The sequence below is a fragment of the Thermochaetoides thermophila genome, assembly GCF_000221225.1.
Source record: "Thermochaetoides thermophila DSM 1495 unplaced genomic scaffold scf7180000011823, whole genome shotgun sequence".
In the NCBI taxonomy this organism is placed as follows: domain Eukaryota; kingdom Fungi; phylum Ascomycota; class Sordariomycetes; order Sordariales; family Chaetomiaceae; genus Thermochaetoides; species Thermochaetoides thermophila.
This window is the reverse complement of record NW_006383039.1, coordinates 238,179-257,430: the sequence shown is the minus strand read 5'-3', so window position 1 is coordinate 257,430 and position 19,252 is coordinate 238,179. Positions and strand designations below refer to the sequence as shown.

The window sequence follows — 19,252 nt, the reverse complement described above, 5'->3', positions numbered from 1 at the left end:
CTGAGGGCAAGTCCTCTGACACCAGCAACCCAAAGTTGGTCATCTGTTTCTCCCAACTATTGTAGGCTTTAATCTCAGAGATGAACTCATTCATCCTGCCGGTTGTCCCACACAGCGCGGTCGACAGGCTGGACATGTCCTCTAGACAAAGGAAGAGCTCCTGGATGGGGGGTTGTGTTGGTCAAGGTGTTGGAACCAAGGAGTTCCATGCGCAACTTCACAGATGTGAGGAGCCCGTTCTAAGACGAATGTGCCTTTTACCAGGGGAGGCAAGACTGCGGAGAGGGGGAGGAGGATTATGAACAGGAAATTGATGACCTGCAATGTTAGGGGATGCTAGACTTACTGGCGCCCGTGAGGTCAGTATAGGTCAAGAGGATGATACGGAGTTGATCTTGGTGGTCTTACATTTTATCCAAGATATCCTCCAACGAGACACCAGCACACCAGCACGCTGGAGCATCGGATCTATGGTCACCGGAGCAGGGGGCTCGGGGATTTTTGCTAGGCCACCCAACACTTTGATCGCAAAGACCTGATCCTCTGCGAGTTTGAGTGAAATAGGCTAGGATCGGAGTAATCGATATCGGGTTTTTCTATTCCATCTGCGCCAGGTCAGGAATTGAACATCTTGTGTAAGCTTTCTCGAAATTCAACATCATTCATCTTTGCATCATCTGTGCTCAAAGTGGCAAAAAGATGAACTAATATGTGAGGAGGATTAATACTAATCAAGTACGCCCGTCTTTCTCCGAAGATATGGAATAAGAAAATCATTGAAAGTGAGCAGCTGATGTTGGTCAACCTACCTCGATATGGGTGAAGTCGAACTCTCCCTGGTCCAGCAAGGGGTTCAGGGATAAACCTATCATCTTTGCGATCCAGTATCTCGAGAGAGTTTTCATAGATTAAGCTCTCTGACCAGCAACTCAGCGAAGTGGTCTTTTTCTGGAGTTTTATCCTTTTTGCATTTTAGCATAGAGTTGTATATCAAGCTCATTGGTACCGAGCACAGATGACATACTGCCATGAGAGCTTGAGTTGACAGTTTGCGACAGCTCAAAGATAAACCAGCGGGCTTTGTACCTCGGTTGAGAATACTATGATTAGTGACTGGTCGAATGCGTGACGAGTGACAGCAGATGGGTCCCTAACGAGCCTACCTCACAATGAAACTTGAGCGGCAAAACAGGGAAATCACTCATGTCATGAACGGTCACCTGTTCAGGTAGGAGCTTGCATGCTGATACCTAATACACGCTGTGTGTTACCATATAAACCCTCCCCCCCCCCTTTTTCGAAACATCCAGTGACTATGACGCAAAAGCAAACAGGTGTTCTCAGAATTTCTTTTACACAATCGGCATACTTAACAGGCACCTGAGGAAAAGTCTGGGTATATTCTAGAGTCCTTCTTTCTTCCAAATTTACGCCCTTTCTCTAGAACCCTCCAGAGCTCCTTCATTGAGCATCCTTGAAATATTGACAGCCACACCAGTGACCTTTCATTATGACTCAGAAGCCCCTAAATCCGTAACAAATCATACACTCTAGGTAACAGACCACTAAAAATAAAAAGATCATAGTGCATGGCTAATAACAGAACGTGCAAAACAGGTTCTAACAAATATTCCAAACGGCTGATTGTGTTCAAAACCATGGATGCATTATAAGATAGGTATCAGTGCAGGACACCTCTGACCTCAAGTTCCACACTCATAATCCCAGAGCACCCAAGGGTCTCAACCCGCGAGGTAGTCAGAATCAACATGCTTCTTCATGACTGGATCTCCGACACAAGCCCAGCATCCATCATGACTAGTCACAACGGATGAAGACACTTCTCAAGATAGAGGTTTAGCTTTACTGGGCACATAAGCCATGCTCGTCGTGAGGAGAACCGAATAAGCGGCTTATCATCCTTACGTTTCGGAGTTTCATAAATTGTACTTTCCTCACGTCCCTTGTCGAAGATTTCCTGGATTTTGTCCAACCTCAGGATTTTTTGTAACCCTGTTAGCTCATCTTGGAGCAATCTTTCAGCATTCTTCCAGAATCCATTGCTTCCAGGTGGCAGATGGCCATCTAATTGCCACGTTAAAATTGAGTGTGTCACCGTTCGTAGCGCGCGAATAAGCCACGTATATCGTCTGGAGTATTCAGAAAGTGTAAGCAACTCCTTCAAAATCTGTATTCTTGACAGAACATTCTCGCTGTCTCGCCATTTGTACGGTTCGAAAACTATGCCCCAATCAATCAAGACTTCGTCTACCATGAAGTCGTGGCTGAATATGTATACGCTTCTGGATATCTCCTGTTCGAACCACCCAGCTGGAATTGGTAATCTCTTACCGTAGATCCTGCTTTCCGTCATGAGTTGTCTGTACAAATTCTTATGATGTTTACACATCCTCGTAGGTATGGTGGTCAAGAAACCAGGATCAGTCTTGGAATATCCCAAGGTGGCTAGCACGAGGAAATAAGGCCAATAGGTCTGCAGGTGGTTCTCCTCCAAATTGTGAACCTCGTATGTGAACCAGTGTGGCACTGCGAGCCAGATGGTTAGGGGGAGCAATGTATGAAGAGTATGGTTTAGGCTCCAGTAGTTGAGGCCCGGAGGAGAAACACCTGGGGTTGAAGATGGCCGAAAAGATAATGAATAACCTTTATCCGTTGGCCCTTTAATGCATAGTTGACCAACAATGGACTTCAGCTTTTCCCAGATTAGGGACATTGATTCTTCATTACTACTATCTGGCCTGACATGGGCCGCACAAATGAAGCACCGACGAAGTATAGAGCAGATATTACCCATCAACAATCCCTGGAGCGTGCTTGGTTGAGCAAGAATTGGCTCCCAAACACTAGGGTCAACAAGGGCCATAGTTGTTGCTCTGGTGAGATCAAGATATGGATCAAACGTGGGTGCTGTTTCGCGGCAGATCGAATCCCAAACTTCTGGTCGTGAGATCCAGTCATGTACGGTGCGGTGAAGGCATGAAACATGTCCAGATGGCCCAATCTCCAGGAGACCCAGAGTATGGCTATTCAGGCGACGTCTGACAGTCTTTTCAGCCGCCCCCTTGAACTCTTGGAACTGATCGCCGCCAGGATATGCTCGAGTTAGCGCGTCATTTCGGTCCACCAGCCAGAGCTCGAAAGCAGTGATGTACAGGCCCAGCAGTCTAGCCGCTTTCAGTAGTTGGAAGTATCGGGACAAATTTTCACGGTACTTGCTGCACACTCTGTCCCGGATACTTTCAAAAAGGTTTTCGAGTCTTTTAGGGAGCCGATTCACAGTTTCCTTCAGCATGCTTAGGGTATCTCCGTTGTTGATCTGGGCAATAAGTGTTCGTACAACCAAGGATACCCAGAGGAAAACGCCATCGGATTTGGAAATAATAGTATTTATAAGCTCTTCAGATGCCTGGGGGTCGGTAGCCCTAAAGTCCTCGAATGCTGGAAGAGAGTAGAAGTGGTCTTTCGTGTAAATATAGATGTCGTTGTATGTCAGGTCATGGACTCGCAAGCTAGGTTTCTGGCCAAATGCATGCTCAAAAACATTCCAAGGTCGACTGCTAACACAGATTTTAATCCCTTCGCACTTGCTGAGTTCCAGTACCCAGTCAATTAAACGTGTGCGAGCCTGCGAATTTTCGAATCCATAGTACTCGAGCTCGTCGTGATACCCAGTCGAAACTTCAATCTCCTGTGACGGCTCTTCGAATTCATCAAGCCCATCGATGAAAAGGCCCAGCTTGAACTCTATGCCGGCACTAGATATAAGGGTATCGAAACAAGCCAGCAATTCCTCAACATCCCAAGACGGCCACGAACCAGTGGGGATCCGGCCTCGAAACACACGCATTAATGCCCATCTTGATTTTGGGAGTACTCGGTAGGCAAGGTCAGGCCTCTGGGTGAGACACTGCAGCAGAAGGCTTTGTAGCAAGCCCCTCCATGACTTCTGTAAGTCCGTGCCTGCATTCCAAAAGTAGAAGCTAGCAAAGACGAGAGGCTTATCGTCGGCCCAATGTTGCAAATGGGCATGAAGCTCGGAGTGGCGTGAGAGATATTTCATCAAAGTCGATTTTCCTGAGCCAGGTTTCCCCGTGATCCAATAGATATCCTTTGTATCGGCCTTTAGCCAGGCTGGAAAATCAGGCCAACGGCATTGCTGTTCCGAGGTCGGGGATTGAGGAGCCAAAAGCCAAGAAGATGTATTTTGATATGCCTGTGGAATTGCCCCCATGCGCTCGTCGATTTTCGAGAACCTTAGTGTCTGGATGAGACAGTCACGCTGCCGCCCTTCTTCTTCTGGAGATAGAGTTGTACTTGCCGAACTAATGGCGTTGGCTACTGTTGGCGATAGCCATTCTTCTTCAGTCTTGCCAACCACATCCAAGTCTGCGATGATAGGGCGAAATTGAACATCATCCCTATCTGGCTCAGTGTCATCTGATAGGACGTGGCAAGCGAGCGTCAGAAATTGCCGGATATTCTCATCGATCTGCTCAATGCTTTGTATAACACTGAGTTGCTGTTGTAGCATTTCGTCAAGTTTCTTTTCGCCAACCTGTGAATGGTGCCTAGGAGCGCATCCCAGTCGGTATCGTTCGCGACACATAAAAGAAACTAAAAAGCCATGGAGAGAAAATCTTGGGAAACAAGTAACTTACCACAAAGCAACCAGTAATGCCATCACCAGTTGGTCTTGAGTAACACGCAATTTTGCCTCCACATCCTTAACCAGGGATTGGGCCGATGAGGACACCATATTGTGCATATAACTCCTGTTCTCAAACACTTTGATCGCTTCTTTCAGTTCTTCATTGATGAAACGACATTTATGACATAGTCCGACTATCTTTTCCTCCACGCTTCCCGATTGTGGTGCTCTTTCCAATCCTGCCGAGGTTGTCTCTACCTTCTTGAGAAGGTTTTCGAGCTCTTGGATTGACTTCTTGATGAACAGGTTGTATCCTCTTTGTCCTGTGACCGACGTATGTCTTGTCTTGATTTGGTAGATGACTTTTGTTCCAAACTGGATAAACTGCAGTCCGCTGGCGACAGCGCCGATAATCGAGAGCGGGTCTGCCATGTTTCTTAATTCCTAATCCCGGACAAGTATGGATTTGGGAGAAGGGATCTGAACACGATATGAGAAGATAAAGTAAATTCCTGAGTGCAGATCGAGGAAAGCTTGTTAAAGTGCAGTGTAAGAATTGATCATCTGTTAGTCGTGACCACTGGCCGGACTTTATCGCAACAACGAGGATTCCAGGTGGACAAGAAAAAAAAAAATCCGAGCTCGCTCCCGGGACGACCTTTGGATCCTTATATGCTTCTGCAGTTATCCGGTTGGTCCAATAGACAGGGCTGCTTTAACATCAAGTGCTTATAGATTATTGGGTGATCCTCAGCCGCAAGTCTGGTGCCTTTCGGCACCGGATAACCAGACAACAAGACTCGACGAATCCGCCTTGAAGACTACCTGCCGTTGTCAGCAGGCACAAATCAACTACCTTCCAGCCAATTGTTAAAAGCCCAATACGTAGACGTCGATGCAAGTACCCCTCCATAAGCCACGAGGGCTGTGCAGGGGTTGGTTGGACACACGTATGTAAACCAGGGCTGTCCAGTACTGTGCCATTCAATGAGAACATGAAAAAGGCCAATAGACAAGGCCCCGGGCATAACTGTGGCAGGTGTGTGTGGATTGAGATGGGCAAAGAAAATGGAAGCAGCAGCATGAGCAAGAGGGCCAGGGAAAGGTATGATGTGAACAACTATGGGGGAGCTGGCCAAAGAGCAGATAACCCAGGACAGATTTGCGCCTATATCATTGGTTAGAGGCTGGCTCATTGAGGAAACTATTTCCTCTAGCCTTCGAAAACCTGTCCGTTCTAGCACATCGGTTAGAAATCGACAGAGCCAAAGATCCAAAACCATACCTTACGACCAAAAATGACCCTTTTGAAAACATAAACAAAGTTTGATCATAAAGTTGAATCAAAACATCACAAGTGACTGCACTGTTGAAACAGGGTATTACATTCGACCAGCCCAGCCAGCCCAAGTCTATATACGTACACGGATGAACTCGTAACACATCACCAGTCGGTAACCTCGCCGCGAGCAGGCTTCTGTATCCGGATGACCTTGTCGGCGTTGAGCAGGCAGAGCGGGTCGAGGGCGGATTTGATCTGTACAAAGTCAGCTTGTAGACTCCGAGATGAGAGAGATAGAGAGAGGGAGAGAGAAAGGGGACCCACCTTCCGCATAGTATCAACCGTCGCCTCACCCAGCTCATGAGGGAGGTAGTCTCGCTTAACCAGACCAACGCCATGCTCACCCTGCTCGTCGTCAGCACTTTTCTCTCCTTATCCATCTTCAACCCCCCTTCTAGGACAGCCTACCGTAACAGTCCCCTCCATCTCCACCGCTCTCCTCACCATCCTATGCACACACTCCTCGGCGATTTTCCTCTCCTTATCCCCATACAACAATATCACATGAAAATTCCCGTCCCCTACATGTCCGACAATCGAACTCGTCAACCCGCTCGCCCGCAAATCCTTCTTTGTCGCCTCCACAATCTCGGGCAACCTGCTCATCGGCACTGCGACGTCCCCCGTCCAGACATGGTCGCCCGGCTTGCGCTGAGCCATGGTTGCCCACAGAGCGTCTTTGCGGGCGCTCCACAGCTCCTCTTGCTCGTTTGCGTCGCGGGCAAAGTCGAATGATTGCGCCTTGGCGTGTTTGGCTAGCTTGGAGACCATCTCGACTTGTTCCTTGACCGAGGTTGGCGTGCCCGCGAATTTGAAGAAGATGGTAGGGGCTTCGCGCCATTTGCGGGTTGTGCTGCCGGTGGCGTTGATAAACTTCATCTGGTCATCGTCGAGCAGCTCCACGGCGGCAACGGGGATCCCGTCGGCCACAACGCGCGCGACACAGTCAGCTGCGGCGCGGACGCTGGGGAAGGAGGCGACCGCGACGGAGGTGGCTGCGGGGCGGACAGCCAACTTCAGTGTGGCTTCCGTGACGAGGCCTAACGTCCCCTCAGAGCCGACAAACAGCCGGGTGAGGTCGTACCCGGCGGAGGATTTGCGTGGGCGTTGGCGTGTCTTGATCACCGTGCCGTCGGCCAGGACGACGGTCAGGCTCAGGACCCAGTCCTTCATTGTGCCGTAGCGGTAGGCGTTTGTGCCGGAGCAGCCTGTGCCAATCATTCCGCCGATGCAGGCGCCGGGACCGGGGTCAGGAGGGAAGAACAGGCCATGGGGGGCGAGTTCTTCGTTCAGCTGTTCCCAGCCTATGCCGGGCTGGACGACCACGTCGAGGTCTTCCTTGTGCAGGGCGACCAGCTTGTTCATGCGGGAGAAATCAATGCAGATGCCTCCCCTGGTCGGAGTGTAATGTCCCTCAAGGGACGTCCCGCCCGAGTATCCCACAACCGGAATCCGCCGGGTATGGCACACCTTCATAACCTTCGAAACCTCCTCCGTGGTAGCAGGGAAGACCACACAGAAAGGTTTGTGCGCCGGGTCAGCCTGGTGGGTGGACCATTCTGAGGTAGCATGCTGCTGAAGGACGGTGTCGACGGTACTGACGTTTTCTTGGCCGACAATCTCGACGAAGTCGGCCCAGGCAGCCTCGAGGTTGACGGGGGCGGTCTTGTGGACGGGGGGTTTAGTCGCGCTGAGGGGGAGGGTTGAGTTCGGATCGACGTCGCGCGGGTATTTGTATCCGAGCCACCAGGAGACGGAGCCGACGAAGAAGAGGACTGTTAACACTCTCATTAGCATCGCGCCCCCCTCCTGACACGGTGATATATCAAGAACGGGGAGCAGTACCAAAGGTCAAAGTAAAATTTCTCGCCACCGGGCTCTCCTTCCTGACCCTGGCCAACCTCTCCAGATCAGCCCTCTCGCGCTCCAAACGCTGCGAGATACTCTGTGTGAGCTGGCCCTGGAAGGACGCGCCGGGCCGTCTGGGAGGAGGAGGAGGAGGATGAGGAGTCGTCTCGTTGGAGTTGAAGCGAACCACGCCCGCGCTGGCGCGCGCAAACGCCGACGACCCCAAACGAAGGGACCGTTGTGCGGCCAGGCCGCGGGGCAGGGCACCGCCCACGGCCGCGAGGCGCGCCATAATTTGTGATTAAGTGTATCTGTATTGATGTAGATAGGTGTAGTCCGCGCGGAGAGGAGGAGGGAGGGGGGGGGGGGCAATTTTAGTCGCAAGTCGAGTGCTTCTCAGGGCGTTGTCATGCCCCGCGGCACCAATTGACCTCGATCTCTGGAAAGCGACCAAAAACCCGCGACGTCCGAACGCCAAGAGCTGTCAACGGGGACTCGGCAGCGGACCAGCAGCAGCAGTAGCAGCAGCAGACAGGGCTATGTGGCGTAGGCGGCGGGGGAAGATGGGCTGATGAGAGGGGCGTTCGGATGACGGAATATAAACGCGGGGAAGGGAGCTGCAGTCAAAAATGCTCTGCGGCAAGCTGCATCCGTCTCAATCGCTACGGAGAGCCGAGCTTGTGCAGGGTTCCACTCGGCGAAGCGGAGCCTTTTACGGACAACAAACTCACAAACTCCCACAGCGGGGCCGTAGGACGCAGTAAACCGGTGTAGGCAGTGCGGCACAGGGCTGGGGGTAGCGCGCTTGCAAGACGGCACCAGAGTCGCAGTATTGACTCAACACTCTGCACCAATAGAGGGGTTAAGCCCCGCGTCTTTCGTGCTTAGGGATCTACTTGTACTTAACACACCTTCTCCACGTCGAACCAGTTGTGGAGAAGATAATGAAGTCTGGATTAAGCTCTCTGTCCTAAACCTCTGCCATGTAAGTACCTTACTACTGCACAGTAATCAACGTCAGTAAGCATGAGCCCAAGTCGCCAAAATCGATCCTATCCGCCCCAACGCCTGGCTCGTGTCCATGAAACCCCTTCCCTAACCGCAACCACAACCGCCTTATATCCTCGGGCTCTCGCCGGCTACTTGAAGCCGCTGGTCCGACTTGGACTCCTCGGGCTTCAACCCTCCCTCCCTCCCCCCCCCCCCCCTTCCCCGCCCCCTTCTCATTGTAATGTAAGGTAGATAGATCCTGTTGACGCCTAGTGGCTTGGGCTATATGCAGCCGACGGTGATGCAGTGATGGCGTCGTCAGCAAGGCTGAACAACGCCGAGGTTAACCACAATGTCGGGTGCCCAACGGTCAACAATCCCTCACCGCTCCTGCTGAGCCCTCCTCCTGTGAGAATTGCTGCGAGAGAGCTACCTCCAAACTCTGAACTTCATGTCTCATTGAGAATGACGCAATCGCATAGAACTCTTGATGGCTGTTGTGACCGCGGGGAGCCGAGATGTAGCTGTTATTAGAGTTCAGCGGCTCTCAGAAATTTCTCATGTCTGAAGATGATGATTCTGAGTCGGCTTCAACCCCTTGTCACGTAATAGCCGATATACCAGCCTTCCTGGAGATGGCGAACCCCTCTCCTTCACCCCCTCCCCCCCACACTTCTCTTCGCAAATGATGGCTCTCATCTTCAGCTCTCGTCGTGTAATAGCCGATGAACCGGCCTTCCGAGAGACGATCGACTTCCCCCCTCCAATACCTTCTCTCTTGTCCTCTTTCCACTTCATGAGAGAAGAAACAGAGCAAACTGCTTCTTCTGGACTCTTTACCCTCCAAACGACACCAACTCCCCTCCCTTCTTCCCTCTACCTCTCTTCTCTTCTCCTATGCCCCTTATAAGGGACACAGATACAGCCTACCAGCTCCCCGTAACCTGAACAACCAACACCGCGGCCCCCGTTCCAGCCACATGCTCCAAATACACATCCAACTCCCCATCATCCGTAACCGGCACCATCAATTCTCCCCCCTTGCCATCCTTAATCACTCCTTGCACGGCCACGCACACTGCGCCCGGAGGACATTTATGCACCGCTCCCTCCCGCACCTCGGCCATGGTGCGGTTCATGAGGGGGACGATCCATTGCTGCGGTTGACCGGGGGGCATGAGGGCTAGTGAGGCGGGGTGCAGACGGATATAGACTGCTACAGGGGGACCGCCGGAGGGAGGAGGAGGAGGAGGGGCGGGGACGGCGGCGGAGGTATTGAGTTGTGGGGGGTGAGGTTGGGATTGCTGTTGGGGTTGAGGAGGTTGGTGATAGACTTGCTGCTGTTGCGGCTGAGAAGGTTGAGATTGAGAATCGTAAGTCTGCATGTAGTGATCGTCGAACTGAGAATCTCCCGTAAGGAAAGGATCATTATCCAAATGCGAGGTGTCCACCATCTGCTGTTGCTGTTGCTGGATCTGTTGCTGGATCTGTTGTTGCTGTTGCTGACCAACTTGCTGTGGCTGCTGCGCAGCCTGACCATTTTGTTGCGGCTGCAACACATCAGCCAGCACCAGGCGAGGCTGTACATGCGGCAGGGCTTGCTGGGCCTTCTGGACCTGAGCTTCAGTCGCCTTCTTGCCAGACCCCAACGGCCGGCCGCGCGTCCTCTTAACCGCCGGCGGCAGCTTCAGTCCGGGAATCAGCCCCGGCGGGTCTGTATCTATCCGAGGAGGGATCGGTGGCGGCGCGGGAGTGTCCTCGACAAACACGGGCTCAACAGGGGCAGCCGGCTGCTCTACTGGCGCCGGCGGCGGCGGCGGCTGCAACACCAATTCTTGCATCACCGGCTCGACCTGCACCGGCGCCTGCGGCGCTACAACCATAGCCGGTTCTTCCCCTATATCCGCGTTAGAAGCCTGCGCCTCGGCCGCAGCCTTCTTCCTGCCCCTGGACTGCCTCGGCCTTGGCTCCTTCGGCTTCGGCGAAGGCTTAGGTTTTGGCGGCGGCTTGGGCTTTTTGTTTTCTTTGGCGGCGGCGGTGCAAGCGGATCTTTCCCCAGCCGAAACACATCATCCCTATACCGCCTGACCGCATCCCTACATAGCATCTTAATCGCCTTAATCTTCCTCTCATACTCCGGATCTTCCGTATTCTGCACGATCGCCGTCAACAGCGGACTGCCATTAATCCACCTTTGCTTCAGCGCCTCAAAGAACTCGGCGCCCTCCTCCAACTTCGACGTGAACCTCTCCTGCGCCAGCAAGAGATACATCTGCTTCCTCAGCGCCCTACTCTCATTCGGGTTCAACCCCAGAATCCGCTTAGCCTCGTTTACCGTGATCATTGTAGCCTCGGTCCTTATCCTCTTGGTCACATCACACGCGATAACGTCCAGCGCAAGCTTCTTCTTATCCATATCCGTCTGGTCCCAGAACACGGCGCGCAGGTGCATGCTCTCCCTAATCAGCTGCTCCTTGACCTGTTCCCACTTCTCGGACCCGGCCAGCGTCTTCTTCCAGACGCCGGTGTTGACGCAGATGTCGTAGAACTTTTTTCGCAAAGCCATGTATGTCTCTTTGTCGAGCTGGAGGATCTCTTTCGCTTCTGTGAGGGTCGTCTCGGACGGGAAGCGCGGGGGGCCCGGAGGGTCGGGCGGCAGGCCGGCATAGGCGCGGGTGTGTCGGCGTCGCTTCTTAGCTAACCATCGCTCTTGGTAGGTGAGGGCCATCATACGCTTGCGCTGCTCGCGCTGGGCCTCGCGCATGGCGATGGCTTCCTGGTGGACCTGTGCATCGACGTCGGATAACCCGTTCAGGTTGAAATTACCGCTGCTGTGACTGCGCTGTCTCTGTTCGCGACGCTCTCCATCTTGCTCATTTCTTCCATTCTCTCCATCCGACCCCTCCTCTTCTTCATCCGAAGGGTGATCGCTCTCGTCGTCGCCGGCAGGCGCAGGCGGCTCCGTCTCGTAGGGCCCGTAGCTGGAGCGAATCATCCAGCGGTGTTTATATCGAATGCGTGCAATCTCACGCTCGCCGACCTCGTAGCCCTCGGCGTTGAGGATACTGAGCATGTCCTTCTGGCCGACATTGGCCTCCCAGAGCTCGCGCACGCGGTTGATCAACGGCTGGTTGCTATAGGCGGGGTTGCGCCGGCTGGGGAAGCCCCAGCGGCAGAAGACGCCGTGGAACGAGCGGCGGCTGTGTGAAGCATTATATTAGCATTCAACATCAGAGTATCACGGACGAAATGAGAATTCAAGCGAGTCGATGAATCTCAAGCAGTACGGAAGTCCAATCAACCAGTGGAGAAGACATGCTCGAACGAATAGGAAAAAAAAAAACCGACCTCCCACTCCCGCCAGACTTTCTGTTATGGAAGCTCGGACGTCACTAATAATACGGAGAGAGAAACCACCACGTCTCTGAACAACAACCGGCAAAAAAACAAAAAAAAACATACCTCGGCGTAAAATTATGGTGCTCGCGCATATACTCCACAATCTCAGACAGCGTCTTCTTCTCCTCGACATACAGTCGATGGAGAATGTCCTTGTGCTGGTTCCATTTCCAGCCCATGATTGCGGCTGTTGCGCAACTACTGCGCTGTGGGTTGTGGGTAGCGATGCGGGCAAGTTTTCGTCGAGTTGGTTCATTCGCGGTTTTGGGGATCCTGCCGATGTGACACGCCGAAGTGTCGGTGGGACTGAGGAACACATGTGTTAGTGTAAAGTTAGTATTAACACTGTTATTTTACACTGTATTGTTGACTTTTGCCTCGGCCCTCTTCTTTTTCATATGAGCATCAACCTCACTCGGTCTCGCGTCGAATGCATTCATCCATTCTACCAAACTTCGTCTCTTAAATTATACGCTAAACACTACGTCAACTCTTTCCCCAAATCCGCATCCTTATCCCCCCCCCCTTTTTCAATCCTTCCGTTCCCTCACCAACTTCAAAACATCAACCCACTCCCCCGGTCTCTTCCTCCCCCCTCCAGGGCCCGTCAACCACCCCTCCATCTCCCCTGCCCATGTTAACAACTCCTCCTCCATCCCCCACTCCCCCATAGCCATCACTCCAACCGGCACCTCGCCCTCCCCTTGCACGGATTCAATATACCCCGCCGGACACGTCACCGCCGGACATCCGCTCACATTGGCATACCACACGAACATCATGTTCTTGATACTCTTATTCCCGTCGCTCCCGCCATACTTCAATTCCCCGGGATGGATAGGCCACCCGGCCATGGGCGTTGTCGGGGTGAGGATCATCAAGCCGGGGTAGGTTTGGAAAAGATGTGCGAGATGGGACATGATGACCTGCCGGATCTGGCCATAGCGCAAGTAGTCAGGGGCGGAGGTTTGTGCGCCGGTGCTGATGAGGATGCGGTTGGGGTGGTTGAGAAGAGACAAGTACTGGTTGGGGTTGTCGGCACGGGAACGAGCGTCGGCGGCCGCTTCGGAGAGGCACGTTGCTGCATGAGCGACTTGGCCTTCGCGCAGGAAGGGGAGCTTGATGTCGACTACTTCGTAGCCCCTTTCGGTGATGAGGTACGTGACAACCTTATCGAAGACAGTCTTGACCTTCGGATCTGTCATGACGTCAACCCACTCGCGGCAGATACCCAGCACTTTTTTTGCGTCTGGCGCGGGGGGCTGGGACGTGGCGAAGAGGTTCTGCCCTGGGTCATCGGGATTGGGTTGGGACATAAGCCGGTAGGCGATGGTCAGGTCGGCGACGGTGCCGGCCATAGGGCCGATCACGCAGACGGAGGAGGACATGGTGACAGTGCGGTTGTGGGTTGGCTTCAGGCCGTAAACGCCACAGAAGGAGGCCGGGATGCGTATGCTCCCTCCTACGGTTACGAAGCGGTCAGGATTGTAAGATGGAATGAAGGGTCAAGGGGGCTAACGTACCAGCATCGGTGCCGACGGCGATAGGGACGAGACCTGCGCAGAGGGCTGATCCTGCCCCGGAGGAGGAGCCGCCGGGGTAATAAGATTTGTTGTACCAGTTTGTTGCCGTCCCCGTGGATGGCTATAAGCTGTCAGCTTAACTCCCTTCGATCTCAACCTCCTTGGGCACTCACATTGCAGCCGGTCGTATCTGCCATCATTAGTCAGCCGAATTCATCCTCCCTAAACTCAACCTCCCCTGGAAACATGTAGGACTTACCCATCCCAACCTCATGCTGATTCATCTTGCCCACCAACACCGCCCCTGCCTCAATCAACTTCCTGACTGGCCAACTCGTCGTCTCCCTCACCTTCCTAAAATACTCGGCCTTCCCCTCATCAACCCTCATCCCCATGCTCGACACAAACCCCTCCACATCCACATCATCCTTAACCCCAAACGGGACACCATCCAGCACGCTTAGCGGCTGACCCCTCGCCCAGCGTTCCGTGGAAGCCTCTGCCGCAGCAAGGACTTCTTCTGGGTGGCAGTGTGTCCAGGCTGCGGCGTACTTGCTTTCGTTGGGCCCGCGCTGGATGAGCGGGAGGAGTGCTTCGGCCACCTGCAGGGGGGTTACTTTGCCGGAGCGGTAGAGAGCGTGGTAGTCCGCGGCGGAGTAGAAGCGGCCGGGAAGGTCGGAGGATTGGGGAGTTATGAGGGCCTCTTCGAAGGGGAGCATGGTTTGCTGGGAGGGGTCTAAGGCGAGGGGGATGACGTTCGGCTGAAAGACAATGAGTGAGCTTTGCGTGGGAGGTCAAAAGGCGGGATTGAAGGGGGACGGGCCTACCACCGCCCTCCAGGGAACGCCTTCAAGATGGAGGTACCGTGGTTCACCGAACTTCGCATTTTCCCAAAGGAGTTTTTGAAGCCATTCGAAGCTGGTGACTCTAGGAAATAGTTAGCACGAATACCATTTCTGGACGACCTAAGTACCTATGTAGGTTGTGGTGGCACCAACAGCTGAGTGATGCGCACCAACGACGGTGTTGTGCAACCAAGACAACACTTACAGCTTAGAAGCCAAAACAAGAGGTAGACCCTTCATCGTGGGATTCTTATCCACATCGAGACGATATTCAAGAGTCCATTCCGGGGCTTCTTTGGCGCCAGGGTGGTTGGCAAAGCGTCTAGCTTGGGTGGCCATCTTGAGGGTCTGACAGGAATCAGGTCAGTAACGATCATGAGATAGGGAGTGCCCATCGAGGAAGAGTGAAAAGTGAAATCTACTTAACTGTTTCAGATGTGATATATTCTGAATTGAGATAAAGGCCCAATGCAGTAGAGACGAACTTATTATGATGGACGATTTAGAGAAAGAGCAGTACACAGAGTAAGTTTAAGGAAGTAGAAAACCCCTTGAGCAATCAACCAACCGGAATCAACGATCTGGCATCACACCGTGATCCGGCCACTCACGTCCCTCCGGCAAGCCGATCCGATCGACGCCTTTCGGTTCGGGCAACCCGTACCGTAACCGTAGGCGAGGGAGATACCTCGACAATATCACCGAGATAAGATCTTACCTCAAAAGTTTTTGATGATCAAGCAGACAACTCAGCCACAGGAACACAACAATTTTTGACGGGGCGGCACTCCAGAACGCCACGTGCAGCCACTTTCAGATCTTGAGATGGGGAATGTCGTTGCCCGTGGAAGCTAGGTTTACTGGTTCAGGGGTTAGCGCGCCGAGAGCTGCAGGTCCGGCAGCAGTCTCCACAGTGGGTCACAGCTGGACTCGCCGCAGCAGATCGAAACCTCGGCTTTGACTGGGGTGTCGCGGTGGCGATCACGTTCATGAAAACAAACGGCCTTTCCCGTCTCAAACAGGGAGATCTTGGAGATTTGGATCATGGGAAGGCGTCATGGATGTTGCGACAGAAGAGACACGATATTAGGGAACAGTCTCCAGGACAGAATAGGAGCATCAAGTGATTTTGTAGGCTCAAGAATCTGTTAGTTGCTTAGGAGAAATGGAGACCGCAAATTTCAACAGCCACCGTCATCAATAGCCATTAGAGAACAAAGAATCTCGCAGCAGATGTAGATGGATTCCAATCAGACACTCTCTAGTGTGTCCGATCAAGGTAGCTTTATCTACCAACAGCAGCAATCACTTTGACTGCCCTGAAGCTCTTCTCTCTGTTTCTTTAAAGTCCAGAAAACAACCCAAGAGCAAGCTGAATCCATTCCCTCTGGATGATCTCATCATAAATGATTTCCTTCAGCAGATTCCCCCTGAACCCCCAAAATTCCTAGCTAAATGCCAATTATAATGACGCTGATAACGAGTTCCAACCAGCCTAATAAACGAGAGCACAAATAAAAAAAATTCAAAAAAAAGAAAAACCGAAACCCTTTCCCTGTTCCTCCCCCCCAAAAAAAGGGCCCAAAGTAAGAACAGAACCACTGAAACCTGAATAAGAATGCCTCATTATGTTATACCATGCCATTCCATGCTGAACCAAAATCTCAATAACCTCTGGTCTCGATCACGATCGCTGACTTCGGTGGTACCGAACCCAGTATGTAGATGCAACGCCACATCCTCAGCCTCAAGTTCAGCTTCGGCTGCGGCTGAAAAGATATCGACTGGCCATCTCGTACCGTGGAGACCAAGTAATAGAGCCAGAGTCCATGAAAAAAAAAAAAAAAAACAGTCGTAAGAAAGGAAAACATTCCTTGCCGAACCTCGTCCTGCCAACAATGCGAAGAAAGCAGTGGCCAGCCAGCCGAACGATGTGCCAGCGACCCAACATTATCGATGTTGACTGGTTTACAGCTCTTCTCTCAAAAAGCCATTCTTCAGTGACGGAAACCGCTGAAGAAGTCACTAGATCTTGTGACCTTCTTTGCTCCGGAGTAGCGACTACTAGCTGTGGTCGCTTCGGATAGAGAGTTTTTAAGACCATCGCCGGATGATAGGCAGCCAAAAGACAGCGAGTTATTGCACAACATGGAAAGATGAGACTCGACAAAGGTAACGAGATGGAATCTTGTCATTGGTTATTAGTATCGAAGCCTCACGTCAGGCCGAAACACTCTGCTATGCTGCTATCTCTGCCGCTAATGCTGAATGCTAGCCGACGATCCAGAGAGGACAACCGATACACCTGATGCCATCCATCCATCTCTCATGCATGCTTCCTTTCGCTGGAACCATCCATCCTTGGTCCATCAATGCCAGATGCTGTTGTTATTGTTATTGTTATTGTTATTGTTATTGTTGTTGTTGTTGTTTCCCAGACACTGCGCTGTAGGATGTAATATGCTGAAAATGAGAGCCCCCCCCCCCCCCCCAAAAAAACAAAAAAAAAACAAAGGAAAAGAAAAAGAAAACAATGCAACCCGAATCCGAATAATACCCGCCGACCATCCATTCTTATAACCCGAGTAATGTCAATGATGAAAACCGTCCCAATGAAGAGTAAAAATGCATTCAGATGTGCCGACTAAACCGGAATAACTTCGTCCTCAACCAAAGCAAAAACCCATGCCAATAACTCTGCGTCTTGCGCTTGGCACTACTCCCACGCCGACGACGATGTGCCTTCTTGAATTTTACATCCTCCACACCAGTACCGCTAGCATTACCAAGAGCCGGCGCAGCCCCAAAAGCAAGCGGCTCGTCGCCCACCGGCGCGCTTTCATACTTCCGACTAGCAAACTTCTCGCGCTCCTCAGCCAGCAAATCCGCCGACCGCCGAGAGCTCCTCCTCGACGAGGCGAACCCGCTCGCGGGCGCAGAAGCCGACTTGAACGTCATCCCCTGTGCACTACCCGGGAGGGGCGACGGGTTGCCGCTAAAGCTAGCAGCCTTCTTCCCGCCAAAAAGCGGCGCGACGACGCCGTTAAGCACGCTCGCGGGGGACGACCCCTTGGCCTTCTGCTCCTCCTTCCTCAGCTTCTTCTTCGCCACCACCTCGGGATCCTCGCCCTTCTCTATCTGCCTCGCCTGTTTGTTCTCGCGCCGCTCGCGCTTGCGGATCTGTTCGCGGTCGTACTTTTCCTGCTCGGCACGCTCTTTCTCCTCAAACTTGCGGCGCGCGGCACGAATATTTTCGTGCAGCGTCGTGGTGTCGACCAGGTCGGAGGGGCGATGGCGGAGACGAGGGAAGGATGAGGCCGCCATTTCGAGGGAGGTGCGTAGAGGGGAGGTCGGTTTTTCTTTGGTTGTGAGCTCTTGGGAAGGTGGTGGGAGGGGACTTGTTAGGGGAGTGGTTGTCCCGGGATTGCCGCCGATTGAGCCGGTGGGAGAGTCGATGGCGGTTGTGGTTGCGGTGGTTGGGGCGCCTGTTGTGCTGGCGCCGAGGTCGGTGTGAGAGGTTGAGGAAAAGACGTGGCGAGAAGGGGTTGTTGTCGCGACTCCGGAGATGGAGCGACTGGTGTTGATTCGCAGAGTCGGAGGTTTTGGGTGATGGTGATGGTGATGGTGAGAGGAAAAGTCGGGGAGAGTGGGTGACGAATAGGTGCGCTGGGTGTATGCGGTCGGTCGCCTTATGCTCGTGGGAGTGGTAGGCGACGACACAGCGGAAGAAGAATGAAGAGTGGATGACGCAGGTACTTGACAGGAGGTCGTCTGACTGGCGTCAAAGGTGTCACCGTCCTCGGTTTCGCTGATGGTCGGGGAGCAGCCGCCGGTGCGCTGTTGTTGTTGTTGTTGTTGTTGTTGTTGTTGTTGTTGTTGTTGTTGTTGTTGTTGTTGTTGTTGTTGTTGTTGTTGTTGTTGTTGTTGAGACTGTGATTGTTGCTGCTCAATCGAAGCGACCGAGTTGGCATATGACGCTGGAGGGGTCGAAGTGCGAGGAGTCTGAGCAAAAGGATGGACGAAGCCGCCGCGAGTACCGCTCCCGGTCGAAGTCTGCGAGCCAGAACGGCCGTGGTGGATATGATGATGGCTATGGTGCAGCTTCGACGCCCGGAAGCTGCCTCCCCCAGTGGCCACTGCCCCGTCTGTCGACGCGCGCATCAGACCAAAGCTCACGTCTCGCGCCTGGCCATAGTAGCCCGTATAGCCGCCATATAGATATCCTCCTGCATTCTGGTTTCCATAGTCACTCGAGTCCCATTCACTACTCCTCAGCTGCTCCACCGGCTGCTCATCCCACCCGCGATCCAGATCCACTGAATTCCTGGGCTCTGATGCGTGCGACAGCTTCTTGAGAATCGGCTTGACCGCCATCTTTCCCTTCGCCTTGGTGATCTTGTTGCCCGAGCGACTGCTCGGTTTGCTGAGGCCAAACGTTGTCATCTTGGTCTGAGTGCTTTGAGAGTTATGCTGAATGACGCACTAAACACGCCAACAGAACCCCTATGAACAAACAACACTGCCACACACACACACCACACACACTCACTCGCTCACTCACTCACTCACACACACACACACACACACACACACACACACTCTCTCTCTCTCTCTCTCTCTCTCTCTCTCTCTACTC

General features: G+C 52.8%; 2 protein-coding genes and 1 pseudogene across 3 annotated transcripts; all 3 read right to left on the bottom strand.

Moving 5' to 3' along the window:
* Positions 1–6,113: 6,113 nt before the first annotated feature.
* CTHT_0073400 (putative D-lactate protein) lies at positions 6,114–8,151 on the bottom strand (the record flags this gene model as incomplete). Its single annotated transcript, XM_006697533.1, has 4 exons — positions 6,114–6,206; positions 6,276–6,356; positions 6,420–7,786; positions 7,857–8,151. The coding sequence occupies 4 exons, from the start codon at positions 8,149–8,151 to the stop codon at positions 6,114–6,116; spliced, it is 1,836 nt and encodes a 611-aa protein (XP_006697596.1).
* Positions 8,152–9,775: 1,624 nt separating this feature from the next.
* Positions 9,776–14,955, bottom strand: CTHT_0073390 (annotated as a pseudogene; the record flags this gene model as incomplete). The annotated part of the gene is made up of 9 exons: positions 9,776–10,872; positions 10,950–12,049; positions 12,312–12,554; positions 12,804–13,710; positions 13,772–13,892; positions 13,945–13,961; positions 14,031–14,532; positions 14,599–14,698; positions 14,822–14,955. Coding segments are annotated over 9 exons (4,221 nt in total).
* A 2,292-nt stretch (positions 14,956–17,247) lies between these two features.
* On the bottom strand, positions 17,248–19,059 carry CTHT_0073380 (uncharacterized protein; the record flags this gene model as incomplete). The annotated part of the gene is made up of 1 exon (XM_006697532.1): positions 17,248–19,059. One exon carries the CDS (start codon positions 19,057–19,059, stop codon positions 17,248–17,250), a length of 1,812 nt encoding a protein of 603 aa, XP_006697595.1.
* Between the last annotated feature and the right edge of the window lie 193 nt (positions 19,060–19,252).